We start from the raw sequence: 16,649 nt of genomic DNA on the forward strand, positions 1-16,649 counted from the left end.
GCCTAACAGGCAACCCCAGTTTACAACAACAAAGGCTTATTTTGTGATCTCATGATCATGTTTTTTTGCTCAGCTGAAATCCTGAGACCTGGACAGGATGAGTAGGTCAGACTACACGTGTCTGTTGTGCTACCCCCTATACAGCAGAACCATGGAATGCCTTTAAGGTTTTGCTCAGAAGTTGCACATGCCACTTACATGCTTACTGTTGGATTTCACTGGCAAACCAAGTCTGTGGCCAAACCCGACAGCTACAGGGTGGGGGATTTCACCTTTGCAAAGAGTGATAGAACCCATACTCATTATCTTTAAACTATTTGTGTGCTGGCACATGCTCTCTTGAAGGTAGGTACCCACTTAATAAAAAGTGTGACTTTCTCATCATTCATAAAATTAACTGGCAGCATTTGATTTTCTGATGTTAAAGTACATCACTGGGGTCGGGGGCAGTGCCGTGGCTCACTTTGTTAATCCTCCACCTGCGGTGCCAGCATCCCAGATGCACACCGGTTCTAGTCCTGGTTGTTCCCCTTCTGATCCAGCTCTCTGCTATGGCCCAGGAGTGCAGTGGAGGATGGCCTAAGTGCTTGGGCCCTGCACCCGCATGGGAGACCAGGAGGAAGCACCTGGCTCCTGGCTTCGGATGGGTGTAGCTCCGGCTGTAGCAGCCATTTGGGGAGTGAACCAAGAGAAGGAAGACCTTTCTCTCTGTCTCTCTCTCTCTCTCTCACTGTCTAAATCTGCCTGTCAAAAAACAAAGTTTGAATATCTCATAAACCATAACAATATATAAAATATGTACGTACAACTTGACAACTATAATCAAACAAACTGCCGTGTATTCACCACTTTTAAATAAAGTAAAACTTTACCATCATATTAGTTCCTGTCCCAGCACATCCCCTACTTCTTCAATCAACTGGTTTATTGATTTCAGTTAACTGTTTCCTCTTTCTTTTTTTTTAAGATTTTATTTATTTAATTGAAAGTCAAAGAGAGAGAGAGAGAGAGAGAGATCGATCTTCCATCTGCTGGTTCATTCCCCAAATGACTGCAATGGTCGGGGGTTAGCCAGGCCAAAGCCAGGAGCCAGGAGCTTCTTCTGGGTCTCCCAGATTGGTGCAGGGATCTCTGTTGCTTTCCCAGACACATACCAAGGAGATAGATTGGAATGGAGCAGCTGGGACTCAAACCAAGGCCTATATGGGATGCCAGCATCGCAGGTGGTGGCTTAACCCTGTATACCGCAACACTGGCCCCTCCCTGCTTTTCTTTAGAGTTGTTTTGTTTATATTCATAAAGTTTCAGAAATACTCATCAACCCAAATCTAGCATTGCAATGAAAGGATAATATTTCCAGGAGAAAGTAAGCGGAAAAGAAACTTTGAGTCAGAATCTGGGTTCGTATCCTTGACAATTTTTTTACTTGTTTATAGCCCATTCTGATGATGTCAGGTTAGGGGGTCACAAGTGTGTCCTAGGAAACATGAAGTTTACTAGAATCAGGGTATCTTGTGAGACCCTCTTGTGGCACAGGCTCTGGATGTCCAGGGGGAATGGGGTTAGGGGTATGGACTTCTGTGACTGTGCATGGAAGAGAGATCAGCGACTTCTTCATGGTTTGGACGTGTTAAGTGAAGCACAAAGAGGCATGTTAGCCAGAGTCCTGCCCTCAAGTGAGCAGCACAGCATGGGGTCAGCAGGCATCCTGACCCCTGACAGACCTTCTCATACTGTTTTTGGAGTCCATCTGTCTTGGCATTTTGGTCTTACTTATTTATTTTAAAGAATTTATTTATTTATTTATTTTTAAACTGTCTTTTGGGGAGAATCCTATTCTGGGAATGTTAGAACCATTCTACTGATACTCTCCTGTTGTTAGCTTTTCCTCTATACCTCTTTGTCGTTTTGTTTTACAGGCTGAGAGATTTCTTCAATTTTATCTTTTAAACATTCTCGTGAGCTTTTTCTTCTGCTACCATATTTTTAATTCTAAGAATTACTTTTGTGTTCGTTCAATATTATTTTTAGAAAAGCACCTGGTGTGATATTATTTTAATTCTTTGGTATTAAAGACTCCCTTTGTGGACCAATATAAGTTCAGTTTTGAGAAAGAATACCATTCTTTAAATGTTGAGCTTAGAGCACCATACAATTATATCTCTCAAATTTTTATATCCTTAGATATCTTTTTATCTGCTTGCTCCCTCAGTTCCAGAATTATAATGACAATTCATTCTGTAAACTTGAGGATTTGGCATTTCTCCTTGTAATTAAGCCAAGTTCTATTTCATTTCGGATACCTTTATAAATATTTAGAATGCCTTATAATCATTCAGATTTAAGAATATTTTATTTTACTAGTTAGGTCATCCTTCATCATTAAAAATGACACCTTTTAATCACTGTATACTGAGTTTTAAAATCTATTTTAAGAAACATATTTATGTTTAAATATTCATATATATTCTTTTTACTTTCAGCCTTTCAGAGTCTTTAGATATAAACTTAAAGTGTAAGCGTGATTATGCTGTGTTTGGACAGTTTGTGTTTAATTCAATCTGAGAATCTCTATTCCATCAATAAGTTAGTTTAGTCTCATTAAATTTATTTTGTTTAGTGGCATATATAGACTTACTTTCACCATCTTGATTGGTGTTTTCTATTTATCATGATTTTTTGATAACAGCATTTCTTGCTGTTACTTCCTCTTGCTTGAAAATTCCCTCTCTCGCCTCCCATGGCACTCCACACTCACGGACCTTTGCTATCTCCTTTTGCCTCTTTTACTTCGTTGTGACTCTTCCTCCTCTTCCCCCTTAAATCTGGCCATGACCATAACCTTCAACCTTACCACAGTTATTTATTTTTTTTTTCTGTTCAAGATATCATCATCTCCCTGTGTGGTATCAGAGGTTTGCTAGATAACTCATGGATTTTTCTGTAGCCCTGGCTCCTGGAAGATGGAGTAAAATCGGTTCAGTGAGAATCATGCATATTTCAAAGTACACTAGTCAAGTACTTGATTTATTTTATTTAGGTATAAGGGACATGATTCTCATGACTAGCTTACACATTAAAGTCACTCCTTGATTTTATGACTGCTATATACTAAAACATCCTTTGAATGCTCTTAAAAGGAAGGGAAGAAGGAGGCTGTTGGTGCAGTGGTTAAGCCATAGCTTGGAATGCCTACATCCAGTACTGGAGTGCCTGGATTTGCACCCCCACTCTGCTCTTGATTGCTTCATTCTAACATATGTCTTGGGAGTTTCAGGTGATGGCTCAAAGTATCTGGATCATTGCCACCCATACAGAAGACCTCAACTGAGTTTCTAGCTCCTGGCTTCAGGCTAGCCATGGTTGTTGCAGGCATTTTGGGGGTGAACCAATAGATGCAAACCCTCTCTGAGCTCCTCTGCTTTTCAAATTAAATAGACAATAAATATAAAAATAAACAATATAAAATATAAAAATAAACAATAAATATAAAATAAATATTTTTAAAAAGGAAGGAAAAAAGAAATGGGGATTTGGTGCCACTGTTAAGACATAACGTGGGACACCCACATCTCATATCAGAACACCTGGATTTGAGCTCTGGCTGCACTCTCCAGTCTAGCTTTGTGATTCCTTGCCACCTACATGGAAGACCAAGATTGAGCTCCTGGCTTTTGGCTTCAGTCAAGCTCAGCCCTGGTTGTTGCAGACATTTGGCAAATGAACCAACAAATAGGAGTTCTCTTTGTATTTCTGCCTTTCAAATAAATAATAAAAATAAACAACAATTTTAAAGAAAGAATGAAAAAAGGTCAAAAGCAATGAAATATATTTTGCATGGTGGCCACCTCCTGTTTCTCTATGAACGTGTAGAACAGCGTGATCTGTAGCATCTGTGATGCCTGCCTCTAGGGGATGATCAGTGGAGCCAGATGTGTTGCCAAGGGGCCATAGGGATCATAGAGCAGCAAGTTACCTCTGTGCCTTGTTACTTTTATTGTATTCTACCACCCTCAGTGCTATTTAGTGCAAAATCTACGAAACAGGTTGGGTTTTGTCCTGATTTACCTCACCAACCTGCAGATTTTTATATTCCCACACAGGATTAAGAGAGCCTGATCTTACTGGTCACCTACTCTATTCAGAAGCATATGGGGCCGGCGCTACAGCTCCCTAGGCTAATCCTCTTCCTGCAGCTCTGGCACCCCGGGGTCTAGTCCCGATTGGGGCGCCGGTTCTGTCCCTGTTGCTCCTCTTCCAATCCAGCTCTCTGCTGTGGCCCGGGAAGGCAGTGGAAGATGGCTCAAGTGCTTGGGCCCTGCACCCGCATGGGAGACCAGGAGAAGCACCTGGCTCCTGGCTTCGGATCAGCGTGGTGCGCTGGCCATAGCAGCCATTTGGAGGGGTGAACCAACAGAAAGGAAGACCTTTCTCTCTCTCTCACTGTCTAATTCTGCCTATCAAAAAAAAAAAAAAAAAAAAAAAAAAAAAAAAAAAAAAGCATATGGAAGCTGTGAATAGTTTTTTTTTTTTTTTTTTTTTTTTTTTTTTTTTTTTTTTTTTGACAGGCAGAGTGGACAGTGAGAGAGAGAGAGAGAGAGAGAGAGAGACAGAGAGAAAGGTCTTCCTTTGCCATTGGTTCACCCTCCAATGGCCGCCGCGGCTGGCGCGCTGCGGCCGGCGCACTGCGCTGATCCTATGGCAGGAGCCAGGTGCTTCTCCTGGTCTCCCATAGGGTGCAGGGCCCAAGCACTTGGGCCATCCTCCACTGCCTTCCCGGGCCACAGCAGAGAGCTGGCCTGGAAGAGGGGCAACCGGGACAGAATCCGGCGCCCCGACCGGGACTAGAACCTGGTGTGCCGGCGCCGCAAGGCGGAGGATTAGCCTAGTGAGCCGTGGCGCCGGCCGAATAGTTTTATAAATAGCCCCCTCCTACCAATTTTATTTATTTATTTGGAAGACAGAAGGAAAGACAGCAAGAGACCGACAGACAGAGCATTCCCATCTGTTGGTTCACTTCCCACATGCCTGCAACAACTAGGCCAAATAATGGAGCCAAAAATTTAAGCCAAGTTTCCCTCATGGGTAGCAGGGGCCTGATTGCTTGAGCTGTCACCTGCTGCCTCCTAGGGTCCCTGTTAACAGGATGCTAGAATTGGGAGCAGAGCCAGGGCTGATTTGGCACTCAGGCTTCCCAGGCAGCATTTTGACTGCTATGCCCAATGGCTGTCTCATAAACAGCTTTTAAAATGTGAAAATACAGAGTTTGAAACAAGAACCTTCCTGATGGTTATGATTATTGATTAAAACATCTGAAACAAAGTTAATCATGTTCTTTTTGGAAAGAGTGGGCAATGTGCTCTGAGCATCTCATTAGTTTAGGACTTTCCCCATATCCCCACTGACTTCCTGGCTCCAGATGAGACCTGTGTAGTTACTGATGCCTGACTGATTGATGATAGGTCCTACATCTCAAATTCAATGTGGCTACCACTTTAGCCAGGTTCTCTATTCACTTGCCTTATTTCTCTTCAAGCACAATCTTTTCTTTAGAAATTTGGTCTCAAAATCTTGAATTCCTCTTTTTCTTTGCATCAAACCTCCAGTTAATTACTAAGTCCTTGAGATCAGAAGTGTCCAAAGAAAATATAGTGCAAGCCAGATGCAATTTAAGATAGCTTTGTGAAAAAGGTAAAGAGAAATATGTGAAATAATTTTAAGAATATATATTTTAATTAAATATATCTAAAATGTTATCATCTGAATGTATAATGAATAAGAAAATTCTAATGAAGTATTGCATATTTTTACACTATGCTTTTGAAATTAAGTGTATTTTATACTTAGTGCACATATCTTTGGAACCAGCTAACTTCCAGAAATCTAACAGATGAAGACTGCCCTAGGTAACACAGCTCTGAATGCCACCTTGACAATGGTTCATGTATCAGTTAATGTTTTTCTATTCGAGTTGCTACATCTCTAGTTCAGGTACTTACTAGCTAACTCTTAACAGGACTATTGCAATCATCTATATACTTAGGCTCTGCCTCTCAATCAGCAAGTAGCTATGTTCAGCTTTTATTGCTTATGACAAGGGCTATATACCAGGTGCTGGAGTTACCGAGAGGAGTAAAACTAAATCTTTCTTTGTGGGAAGATTTTTAGATTGGCAAGGGAGACAGAAATATACAGTGAACCACAATACATTGTGATTAGCACTACCACTGAGGTTTAAACAAATCACAACAGGAACACAGACGCAGGAAATACTAGTTTTGACTGACAAGACTGGAGAATGCCTTTAAGAGAAGGTAGCCTTTGAAATGTGCTTTAAATGATGAGTAGGAAGTTAGCATGTATAATCAGGAAGCAGAGGGTGAAGGGTCCATCTCAGCCTTAGCAGATTCGATATTAACACCGCTAAATTGCACGGTGTAGAGTGACTCCCAGCATGCCTCTCCCTGCTTAATACCTTCACTCCATTCCTAATGAGCGCAGGGATAGCCTTCTGCCTGGCTGTGTAAAGTACCAATTTAAAAAATTATTATTCGGGTATGGTGAGGCCTATAGATTAGATGTTTGTCACTGACAACATAGCTTAATACTCACAGTTCCCAAGAGGAGGAGGCACACGACATGCATTCATGAGGGTTTTATCTAGAATTATGTTTGACCGCTTATCCAGGCTCTGTTGCCTAGCTAAGTTGATGGATTACATTGGTTATCATACCACACCATGCAGGGCCACACAGGAAGCACCAGTCTGGAGGCAGAGGAAAGAGGGAGGGAGAATATGGACAAAAGCCATTACTGCGATTTCCATGGGAAGGAATGGGTGAAGCAGGGTCAGCAGTCTTAGGATTGGGTGAATAATTTTGGTTCTGTGTTGTTAGGGCATCCCAGAGTTGTTTGGCTCCTAGCCTTGGGGTGAGTATGGCAAGGTAATATTGCCTAGAGCATAAGATCAGAGAGAAGATGAGGTCAGAGTAGGAGCAGAAGTGGGCTCTGGATTGGTTCGTTTGCAAAGGAAATGTGCTTTCGCAGGTAAATCCTTAACCATCTCTAGAAATTGGTTAGCCCTGGGAGGGGCAGGCTCCACAGTAAGGCCCCAGATGCCAAAACATCAGAATAAAAAGTCAAGCTTAATAGACTGGCATTCAAGTTCCTTTAGATTCTGGTCCACTACAGGTTTCTGTCCCACTTCCACTCAAGACAAAGGGACTCTTTACTCTCAGCTGTTGTACTACCACTTCCCTCCCTCTGACTTAGGATTTCTTTTCTGGTGCATCACCTTCAAGTCATCCATTTTCTTGTTTTCCCATTTAATTGCACACTTTCATGACTCTTTTGTCACTTTTTAACAAACTATGGAAGTTTACATTTAATGATTACAATACTGATTATTTCAATGATTTGATAAGGCTTTACTATATGATCAGGGTTTTGTTTAGTGTTTTATATATATTTTATCATCTAATACACATAATAAACCAAAGGATGGGTTGTAATAAATTTTCTCTGGGTTTCCCATGTGCTGGGGAACCAAGGACCCAGGTCATCTTCTGCTGCTTTCCCAGGCACATTAGCAAGGAGCTAGATTGGAAGTGGTACAGCCAGGACTTGAGTCGTCCTCCATATGGGATCTTGGCATTGTAGGCAGCCATCTCACCAGTCCCAGTGATCAATTTCTGTTCACAATTGATCATAAGGATAGGACTAAGAGCCAAAGGGAGCACATAAACAAGAATAGTGTCTGCAAATACTAGCTGATAGAATAAAAAAGGGAGAGAATGATCCAACATGGGAAGTGAGATACACAGCAGACCCATAGAATAGCAGATGTCCTAAACAGCACTCTGGCCTCAGAATCAGCCCTTAAGGCATGCAGATCATGCTGAAATGCCTATGAGAGTATTTCAGGCATGGAAAGCCAAGACACTCTGGGGAAAAAAAAAAAAAAAAAACTAAATGAAAGATCTTCGCGAGTGAGATCCCAGTGGAAAGAACAGGCCATCAAAGAAGGAGGTACCTTTCTCTGAAGGGAGGAGAGAACTTCCACTTTGACCATAGCCTTGTCTAAATATGATCAGAGTCAGTGAACTCAGGGACTTCCATAGCCTTGGCAACTAATGACAACAAGAGTGTCAATTTGTTAAGTCAACAACAGGAGTCCCTGTGCACTTACTCCTCATGTAGGATCTTTGTCCTTAGTGTGCTGTACATTGAGATTTAATGCTATAACTAGTACTCAAACAGTATTTTTCACTTTGTGTTTCTATGTGGGAGCAAACTGTTGAAATCTTTACTTAATATATGCTAAACTGATCTTCTGTATATAAAGAGAATCGAAAATGAATCTTGATGTGAATGGGAGGGGAGAGGGAGTGGGAAAGTGGAGGGTTGCAGGTGGGAGGGACATTATAGGGGGGAAGCCATTGTAATCCATAAGCTGTACTTTGGAAATTTATATTCATTAAATAAAAGGTAAAAAATATAAAAAAAAATAATTTTTACCTTTTAGAGATGGGGCAACTGAGGCAAGACAAGTTAGATAACCTGCACAAGTCACATAACTAATTAGCAGTTGATTAAATGTGCAACCCAATAAATTGACATTAGGGCATTGTGTTTATAATCTTCACATACAAATTACATGGAATTTATTTATTTATTTATTTTATATGTTTTCTTTTTTTTTCTTTTCTTTTTTTTATTTTTTTAACTTTTATTTAATGAATATAAATTTCCAAAGTATGGCTTATGGATTACAATGGCTTCCCCCCCATAACGTCCCTCCCACCCGCAACCCTCCCCTTTCCCACTCCCTCTCCCCTTCCATTCACATGAGGATTCATTTTCGATTCTCTTTATATACAGAAGATCAGTTTAGCATACATTAAGTAAAGATTTCAACAGTTTGCTACCACACAGAAACATAAAGTGAAAAATAATAGATGATTTTTTAAATGATGATGAAATCAGATCAGACCTATTGTCATGTTTAATCCCAGTGAGAGTCAAGTTGGGAATTGATAATTTTTTTTTTTTACAGAAGATCTGTTTAGTATACATTAAGTAAAGATTTCAACAGTTTGCACCCCCATAGAAACACAAAGTGAAATATACTGTTTGAGTACTCGTTATAGCATTAAGTCTCAATGTAGAGCACATTAAGGACAGAGATCCTACATGAGGAGTAAGTGCACAGTGACTCCTGTTGTTGACTTTACAAATTGACACTCCTGTCTATGGTATCAGTAATCTCCCTATGCTCCAGTCATGAGTTTCCAAGGCTATGGAAGCCCTCTGAGTTCTCCGACTCTTATCTTGTTCAGACAAGGTCATAGTCAAAGTGGAGGTTCTCTCCTCCCTTCAGAGAAAGGTACCTCCTTCTTTGAAGACCTGTTCTTTCCACTGGGATCTCTCTCACAGAGATCTTTCATTTAGGTGGTGGTGGTTTTTTTTTTTTTTTTTTTCCAGAGTGTCTTGGCTTTCCATGCCTGAAATACTCTCATGGGCTTTTCAGCCAGATCGGAATGCCTTTAGGGCTGATTCTGAGGCCAGAGTGCTGTTTAGGACATCTGCCATTCTATGAGTCTGCTGAGTATTATTTTTAAAAATTTATTTGTTTTTATTTGAAAAGCTGTGAGAGAGAGAGAGGGAGAGAGAGAAAGAGCATTCCCTTCTGCTGAGTCACTCACCTAAATGCTCCCAAAACACATGTCAGGCTTGGGCCAGGTGGAACTCAGAACTCAACCTGAGTATTCGTGGTGGGTGACTACTTGAATCATCTTCTGCCTCTCAGGGTGTGTACTAGCAGGAAGCTGGAATTAGAAACAGAGCTGGGATTTGAACCAGGCACTCTGATAAGAGATAAAGGCATCCAAAGTGGAATTTAACTACTGTGCCAAATGCTTGCCTTGAACTTTTATTCTTTTATACTTCTATTCCCATATTATGAAGCTTACTGAGGGCAGGCATTTGATTTAGCCTACATTCAGTCAAATATACTTATTAGTACTATATTCATAAAATGGATGTTATTTTATTAACTGTATGAAAAATTAAACTCTTATGCTTTATTTTAGGTCAATATCATGAAATCAGTTGTGCTGTCAGATGTAATTCCCCTTTCTCCAAAACAAATAAAGCCTAGCTAATATTGGGTTTTAGAAAAATTGTGTATTCTCTTCATTCAACTTTAAGAATATTTTTCCAGTTTCCATTCTAGTCAGTGCATTATTTTTATTTTTTTTAACTCTTGGTTTTCCTCACTTGTGAACCCAGATTTGAGAATGCAAAAGGAATGCATCCGCAGAATGTTATAATAAGGTGATTCAACATTTCTCATAGTAGGCTAGATTTATTTCAGAGACTTCCTTTTAAACAAGCTTTTTTGCTTAAAATTAGCATTGTAGTTCGATAACTACAAATAAACTGATTTGAAAAACAATTTAAATGGCTAGTTTACATTGTGGAACAAATTCCTACAAGAAAGGAAAAGCCATGGCTGCTTTTGGTGTCATTGCAGTGGTTGTAGTTCAAGAGTGAACTCTTGAAGAGGGCATTTGGCCCAGCAGGGTTAAGTTACTCATGACCCATATTAGAATATCTGGTTTCAATACCTGGCTGTGGCTACTGATTCCAGGTTCTTACTAATGCACACCCTGGGAGACAGCTGTGATGGCTCAAGTAATTGGATTCATACTACCCACATGGGAGACCTAGGTTGAATTCCTGGCTCCTATCATTGGCCTCAGCTCAGCTCTGGCCCTTTGTGAGCATTGGGGAAATGAGCTAGCAGGTGAGACCTGTCTTTCTGTGTTTCTCTGCAATAAACTTAGGCCACGCACACTCTTCCTTGGGCATATGTAGAAATTTCCCTAAACCTGCCAGCATCAACATGGAGACTGCCACTTTTTTTTGTTAAACATATTTATTTATTTATTTGAAAGATAGAGTGACAGAGAGAGAGAGAGAGAGAGAGAGAGAGAGAGAGAGAATATCCTTCTTCAATCTGCTGATTCACTCCCCAAATCTTGCAACAGCCTGTGCTGGGCCAGGCCAAAGCCTGGAGCCACGAACTCCATCTGGGTCTCCCACATAGATAGCAGGGGCCTGAGCACTTGGGCCAGGCTCTGCTGCCCTCACAGACACATTAGCAGGCAGCTGCATTGGATGCACAGCATTCCAGACTTGAACCAACACCCTGATATGGTTGCTGGTGTCACAAGCAAGCTTAACCTGCAGGACCACGATGCCTCCCTGAAACTGCCACTCAGTATTGTCAACTTTTTATGAATCTTGTTAAAGACTAATCAACAAAGTTGACATTTGGTTTTATGAGACATCATGAATCAGTTTTTATGTTTTGTTACCTACTGAGTTTCTATAAATTTAGAGAGCTACTCATTTAGGGTAGGATCAACCTACTGTAGCTTTTGTCTCAGCAAAGTGTGAAATATGGAATGCCTCATTGTTTCACATCTGTGTCCAGTTGATCAGAATTTACTGGGTGCATATTACGGCACCAGGGGCATAAAGATCAGCAAGACACCATCTTTACTCCTGAGAGAGAAGAATGAAAGGAAACAGTTTCAATATCATGTGACTCATACAGTTATAGAGCCCTGGGGATTAAAGACAGATGAGTAGTGTTTACACCACTATAATCAGCTCAGATCCATTTGCTGGAGCTTTAAATATGATACAAGAAAATGAAATCACTTAGAGATGATAGGAGAATCTACGATATTTTATGTTGTTGAAACTTATGCCATGGAAATTGGGAGTTGTTAAAGGCCGTTAATCAGGAATCATGTGACCTATTTAGTGACCATAGATCTCTTTGATATCCAGAACAAGGAAGATGTTGAGGGAATCACACTGAAAGTGGGGAGACTAAGCAGAGTGCCCATCCTCCTTTTCCTGGAACAGTTCAAGTTTCTGCTCTCTTTCCTCCTAGCAAATCACCTCTTTCACGAAATGTCTCAGTTTGAATTATAGCTTCTCTAGCCATCCTAGGAGTCTGTTATAGTGGTCCAGGTAAGACTTTGTAACTTTGAGAGTTCACCAGGGCTTGGGTAAGTAGATGGAGTAGAGTCGCTGCCCAGGATTATCAGTGGGGGCAGGTGTTGTGGTGCAAGGGGTCGAGCAGCTGCTTCAGATGCCTGCACCCAATATTGGAGTGCCTGTTCAAGTCCTGGCCGGCTACTCCACTTCCTATCCAGCTTCCTGTGAATGCATCCTGGGAAAAAGAAGGTGGTGGCTCAAGTGCTTGGGCTCCTGTCACTTGACAGACTTACAATGAGTTCCAGGCTCCTGGCTTCAGCCTTGGCCCCAGTCTTGGCTGTTGCAGTGATTTGGGGAGTGGACTGGTAGATGGAAGACCTCGCTCTCACTCTCACTCTTTCTCATTCTGCCTTTCAGGTAGATGAAAATAAATAAGTGTTTAAAAAATGCAAACAACAACAAGAATGGGAACTTTGGTGCCTGTTTTTTTTTTTTTTTTTAAATGATTTATTTGTTTGAAAGGCAGAATGGTAGACAGAGAGACCTTCCATCACTCCCCAAAGACTGCGATGGCTGGGGCGGGGCAGGCTGAAGCCAAGAGCCTGGAGCTCCACAGGCGTCTCCCCTATGATGGCGGGGTCCCAAGCACTGGGGCCATCACGTGCTGCCTTTCCCGTAATACCTGGAGGAAGCTGGGTCAGAAGCAAGGAGGCTGGAACTAGAACCAGCGTTCCAATATGGGATGCGGGCCACAGGTGGTGGCTAAACCTGCTGCACCACCATGCGGGCCTCTAAACAGAAGTTCTTAGAATAAACGTAGGGTGGGTGTTCTGGTGCAACAGGTTAGGCCACCGCCTGTGACACCCCCCTCCAACATCAGGGTGCCTGCTGGAGTCCCGGTCACTCCTATTCCAATCCAGCTTCCTGCTAATGCTCCTGGGAAGCAGCAGATGATAGTCCAAGAACCCGGGCCCCTTCTACCCACCTGGAGAACCCAGATGGAGCTTCTGGCTCCCGGCCTCAGCCCGGCCCAGCTCCAGCTGCCGTAGGCATTTGGAGAATGAACCAGTGGGTGGAAGATTCTCTCTCTGTTGCTCTTTCAAATAATTAAATAAAACTTAAAAAACAACAACAAAGAAAGGAGTAAGTGTGAAAGCTGTGTTTTATGCCTTACTGTCCTGGGTGCCATCATTCAACGCTCCCAGGAAGTCGGGAGGCCCTGTGCATGGTGAGAACTTCACACAATCCCTCCCCTGGCTGGGCTTCCCTGAGCCAAGCGAGATGATGCCTGCTTTTATCTCTTGTCTATACCCCTCACATAGGCTTGGACAGGGATAAAAGAATACTCACTATATTAGTTGAATCCTAAATATTAGAAATACACCATGGCTGACTGGTTAACTATGCAATTGGGCTTACTGTTTGCCTGCTCAGATGGCATTTACCTAGAGAATCTAAAAAAAAAAAAAAAAAAAAAAAAATGAGGAGGAAAATTCTAAGCAACTGGAGAAGGGAGGAAGAAAGATAATAAGCTTTAGCTGGGGAGGGGCATGTGGCCTTGCTCTGTTTTTGAAATGTAGCTGAATTTCCATGGAAGGTTTTGATACTTGCTTGAGAATGAGAGAAAGGTCCCTGAAACCTTGTTAAAATTTCATCAGTCCAGGGTCATTATAACCTTGGAAGATGGTAAGTTTAGAAGCAATTTAGTCAACTGAAAGAAACGATTGTTTATTTCCTAGTGCATGTCTTTAATCACGAGCTGTCACACTAACCTCATATTAGAACTCGGAAAAGTTTACTTGGTGGCAATAATTGGGAAATATTTTTTAAAAACAGAATGAAGTAACTAGACCCAAGAGAAAAGAGATGTCACTATAGGAAAAACACTTTTGTAGAAAAGAAAAATATGAGTAACAGGAAGTGAAGAGGATGAAGGGCTGTCATTTTTTTATTATTATTTTCCAAGTTTCTCTGTTCAGCTTTCATGTGAGACAGGCCTTTCCCTAATTCTGATCCCACTATTATCTTGTATTTATAATTGTGCTTATCTCCCCAAATTTCCCACTCCCACCTCTAAATCCATTCCACTGCAGAAAGTCTTGCCTAGCAAAATGGGTATGCTTTTATTTAATTAGTCACTTGATTCAATGTTCCAGCGGGAACTTGGCGCTGATTTTGCTTTAGGTCCACTGACTGTGCAGGGGACCCACAGTGGCTCAGGAGAGAGGAACCACTAGATTAGGATTTTGCAAATCTGCCTTTGCTTTCATCTTTAATGTAGGGACATGTTTCTAATCGCCAAAACAGGTTATCTTGTTTGCTAACTTACCTGAGAGACTCCAGATGTCCCTGGCCTATGTCTGTTGATTTTGTGTCTGTTTAGGAGCCCAGGCTGTGCACAGGTAAGGCCATTTGGTTGAATTTTAAACCTTGAACTTCTCCCTTTCCACCATCTCCAGTTAGACTTTCCAGAATGTTATTTGTAGAATTTCATTACAACAGATGTATTTCCTCTGGTTTTTGCTTCAGAGAAATAGAATTAAATGAAAAAAAAAAATCCTTTGAGGTGGAAGGGGATGGGTTTGGGATAGAAATATGTTAGTGGTTCCTTCAGAAATTTTTGTCGCGTCTTTGATATTCTTAAAAAATGCATGCTTCCCATACATCCATAATTGAATGAAATCAAACTCAAATAACTGCCTTGGATCGACAGAAAGGTGGTCTCTCCATGTTTTTCATTTAACTAAAAATTGATTTTTAGAAAAGTGAAGCAGATGAAAAGCAAATCCTGCCTTGCTCAATTCTTGATGCCTACAACATTCTTATTGGGCCCCCTCAAAGTCTCTCAACCACTCCTATCTCTCTGCCTCTTCCTCTTTTCTTTATCCTTGGTCTCCCTCCTCTTCCTCTCCTTTGAAGTTAGGCAAACACTATGCTCATTCACTATAATTAAGACCCTCTGTGGTATAAGTTAAGAGGCAATTCACTGGCATACAAATTTATTGTGTATTTTATAAAAAATTTAATTGGAGAACGCCATAACATAGTTAATAAGATGATTTTTAAATGTAATTTTAAACTTGAAATTTCAACCTCTTGATTAGATTATTTTGAAATTTAAAAAATAGCGATTTTGTTTTTTGCATTGAACTAAATGCCTCTTGTGAAATTGGATAATCCTAGGCATATAACATACATGATCTCTAATCCAGAGTAACAATAGAAGGAATCAAACATATGCATCCCCCTGCCAGGTAGACAAGCCCAGAGAAGGATATGTTGCTAGTGCTCACCTGTAAAGATGCAGCAGTCAACTACAGAATCTATCACAAAATAAGAATCAATGTCAATTCAAAATAGAACAAAGTGATGTCAGTAATATTTATTTATTTGTTTCGATTTTTATTTAAGAACCAGCTAAGAGAAGTTGAAGTAATTTACTCCCAGTGTTGTCGATATTTTTGCTGTATGTGAAACACACACAAAAACTTAAAACATTAAAAAATGACAAATTTGTCTAAATCTCCAGCATTTACACTAAAATAAAACACATAAGCTATAGTTGTTCAGAAGCATGCTTTTTGTTAGGTGGTTGACTCTCTTGCTCCGTGTAATTAACCTTGTAAAGGTTTTTTTGCTAGATACTTAAAAATAGCTTTTTCTGTTCTTCACATTCCAATGTCATGTGAGACTAAAACTCTGATTAGAAGGCAATTAGTTAATAAACCTCATTTTTTATTTATTCTAGGATTCAAGAAGGATTCATAAAACATCACTGCATAGTAATGCAGTTATCACAATGATTTATTTGGGTAAAAATGTGCATCTATCTTGTGATAACTCAGACTTCCGGGATGAAATAAAAGTTTATCAGCAGCACTGTGGTGGGGAGAACCTTTGTGTCTACAAAGGCAAGCTACTTGAAAAAGGTACATATAAAATTTGGATTTCTTTAATTGCCTGAGTTTGATGTTATAGATAAGCTGTTGTTGATATAATATCCAAACGACTTCAATCACTTTATGAAATTATGCATATCCAGGGACTTATAAACCAGCTGCCTAAAAGTAAATCTAGATTTACTGCTGCATGATTGAAACTGAAGTAGCAATTACTCTTGCAGATTGTGGAAGAAAGAATTTGGAGTGATTTAACCTGGTAACAGATTAATTTTGGGATAGAGATAGATATATGATCATTCAAATGTTCCACGAATAAGCTGTCCCCCAAATTACAAGTTAACTATTTGGCTTGCCATAGTGAATTATATCATACATTATTCTAAGAGAAAAACATCAGACTGGCAATTCGTTCTTTAAAGGTACGTTGAGATAAAATCACAAATCCAATAAACTTCAGGGCGAATCACACCTAAATAACTTGGATTAGAATTTGGCTAAATGGCTTTTTAGTACATTTCTGCTCTCATTTGATTGCAAATTCACGTTTGTCAGCATAAGATAACTTCTATATCAAATAGAGGTTTTCACATATTGTATTGTATTTTTCTTCAATATTTAGTTTAGTGGCACAACAATGAAACGGAAGAGTGTCTACAGGATCATATTTGTCACTTCCTTGCTTAAGAAACTCTGTTTAGAAAGCATACTATTTTTTACTAATTGAAATAAACA

The 16,649-nt window shown here is 40.4% G+C and overlaps 1 protein-coding gene across 3 annotated transcripts in view; it reads left to right on the plus strand.

The window, feature by feature from the left end:
• Positions 1–16,649, plus strand: part of ERICH3 (glutamate rich 3) — a 131,305-nt gene that overhangs the window by 47,058 nt on the left and 67,598 nt on the right. For all 3 annotated transcript variants that reach the window (XM_008265057.5, XM_089337194.1, XM_051856358.3), the window contains one exon: positions 15,764–15,944. In XM_008265057.5, the coding sequence (XP_008263279.3) occupies positions 15,764–15,944 (181 nt within the window). The remainder of the gene's footprint in view (positions 1–15,763; positions 15,945–16,649) is intronic.

This window comes from Oryctolagus cuniculus, chromosome 7 (genome assembly GCF_051225735.1).
Source record: "Oryctolagus cuniculus isolate XC-2025 breed Fujian yellow rabbit chromosome 7, ASM5122573v1, whole genome shotgun sequence".
Classification (NCBI taxonomy): Eukaryota; Metazoa; Chordata; class Mammalia; order Lagomorpha; family Leporidae; genus Oryctolagus; species Oryctolagus cuniculus.